Raw genomic sequence first — 1,904 nt, forward strand, 5'->3', positions numbered from 1 at the left:
TATTTGAAAAATCCCCAAAATAATTTACTTATTTTCCAACCAGAGGCAGGTTGTGGTTATTACAGGACTGCGATGTGTGTTTTTTTTACACCTATTGCACACACCAAAATCAGCTAATTCCTACATCCACTACTCATTAGAACCGCTGGTTAAGTAAAAAATAAAGCACAATGTACAAAAACAAACAAAAACAAAAAAAACATTAACACACAGTACATTTATATTGTAGCACCATTCATTGTAGAACTCTAAAGGACAAAAGAATCATTTACACTTGGGTGGGGTTTACATCGTTCACAGGCTTGTGTTCCATGTGCCTTTTCAGAAAGCCTGAAGGAGAGCCTCAACATACAGGCCCACTGCAGCTGTCCATGCATGCAATGTTAGGCAGCTATAAATTCAGAAGATAGCTCTGCTCTTCCATTTTTTTGAGAGAGTTGTCTCGTGTTATTGCTAACAGAAGGCACAAAAAAAAAAATGTCCAAAAGTGGATGATAGAGTGCTATTTAACTTAGAAAGGGACTGGTCCGTAGAAGGCGGTGTACGCTGCCACGATGCCTTCGGTGTCAGCCATGTCATCGCAGGCAACATTCAGCTCACACACCTCTTTCAAGCTGCAAAAAACAAACAAACAGGGGAAATAGAGTCAGACATGTGCAAGAACATTTTTAGATATTACAGGACAAGCAATTAGCCAAACTAACGTCTAGACAACCGAAGCTTAAATTTGTTCCCGTTAAGCAGTTCGGTTTCGTCGGCTGGTAGTACCTTTCCAGCTGCAGGGGGCTGAGCTTGCCTTGGACAGCTCTTCTTCTCCTGAGAATAACCGAAGCCAGGTCTCTCTTCATAACCACATGGGAATCTGAGGGAAGAAAAGGATGAGAACATGTTTAAAGATTCTCGCTTTGAATCCTAACAGAACTATATTTCTAAAACTATGCAAACAAATCATAATTACCTTCAGCACTGGCTGACTCTGAGGAGGATGAGGAGGAGAGAGGAGGAGGAAGATGAAGAGCAGCAGAGTCAGACGCTGAGGAGTCAGAGGCTGAAGAGTTGGATTCAGAGGAGGAGGATTCTGAGGAGGACGATTCTGAGGAGGACGATTCTGAGGATTCGGCGGAGGAGGACTCAGACGACTCGGTGGACTCAGAGGAGGAGGAGGACTCTGACGTTGAATCAGAGGCCGAAGAGTCAGACGCGGAGTCAGAGGCCGAGTCGGATGCAGAGTCAGATGCAGAGGATGAAGCTGAATCAGACTCAGATGAGGAAGAAGACGAAGAAACGGGAGCTGCATCGGCTGCGGGGTCGGCGGCCGTGTCAGCAGCAGGATCCACGATGACCTCGGGTTCTACAGCTGAGCAGGACAGGACAAAATGGTAAAGTCGTTTTCAGGTATTTACGTTGTCCGCACACAGCCCAGAGAGCAATAGCATTTGGTCCTTACCTCCCATGGACCAGCACACCGACAGAAGAGCACAGATGGAGAGCAGAGCCAGCGTCTTCATGGTGTCTTGTAGAGAGGTTCTCTCAGAAGCCAAGCAGATTTTTTTTTTTTATCGGCTGCTTTTCTTCCGATGTCTTTGACTGTTTCTGTACCCAAAGTCGAGGTCAATATATACTGTAGTCCAGCTCTATAGTCGGAGCAGACCCACACACTAAAACAGAAGTCTCTGATTGGCTGGAGAATCAAAATATCAACGTTCCAGCTTCCACTTGTCATGGAAGCTCCAACAAACACCCACGCAACCCCTGGCACTGAATCGCAAAACTCATGCAGCCACAAGCATTCCTTTCATTTGCCTGTTTGCAGACTACATGGCAGGACTTGTACATCTGAAATGCCTTGTAAAAGTCTTCACTGGGACTTTTTTTTTTTTTTTTACGTTTTGCCATGCTGCAGG

General features: G+C 45.3%; 1 protein-coding gene across 1 annotated transcript; it reads right to left on the bottom strand.

The window, feature by feature from the left end:
* Nucleotides 1–447: 447 nt before the first annotated feature.
* Nucleotides 448–1,579, bottom strand: bglapl (bone gamma-carboxyglutamate (gla) protein, like). The gene is made up of 4 exons (XM_012877652.3): nucleotides 1,448–1,579; nucleotides 959–1,357; nucleotides 769–862; nucleotides 448–614 (listed from the first exon to the last, which is right to left on the bottom strand). The coding sequence occupies exons 1-4, from the start codon at nucleotides 1,506–1,508 to the stop codon at nucleotides 512–514; spliced, it is 657 nt and encodes a 218-aa protein (XP_012733106.2). The 5' UTR covers nucleotides 1,509–1,579; the 3' UTR covers nucleotides 448–511.
* Nucleotides 1,580–1,904: the final 325 nt, after the last annotated feature.

The sequence above is a fragment of the Fundulus heteroclitus genome, chromosome 5, assembly GCF_011125445.2.
Source record: "Fundulus heteroclitus isolate FHET01 chromosome 5, MU-UCD_Fhet_4.1, whole genome shotgun sequence".
Classification (NCBI taxonomy): domain Eukaryota; kingdom Metazoa; phylum Chordata; class Actinopteri; order Cyprinodontiformes; family Fundulidae; genus Fundulus; species Fundulus heteroclitus.

What these genes read in the sequence shown, in the direction of transcription:
- bglapl (XM_012877652.3), bottom strand. Translation starts at nt 1,508, where the DNA reads ATGAAGACGCTGGCTCTGCTCTCCATCTGTGCTCTTCTGTCGGTGTGC. An exon ending in AGAGTCAGCCAGTGCTGAAG is followed by an intron (nt 863 to 958) that starts GTAATTATGATT and finishes TTCTTCCCTCAG; the next exon opens with ATTCCCATGTGGTTATGAAG. An exon ending in AGCCCCCTGCAGCTGGAAAG is followed by an intron (nt 615 to 768) that starts GTACTACCAGCC and finishes TGTTTTTTGCAG; the next exon opens with CTTGAAAGAGGTGTGTGAGC.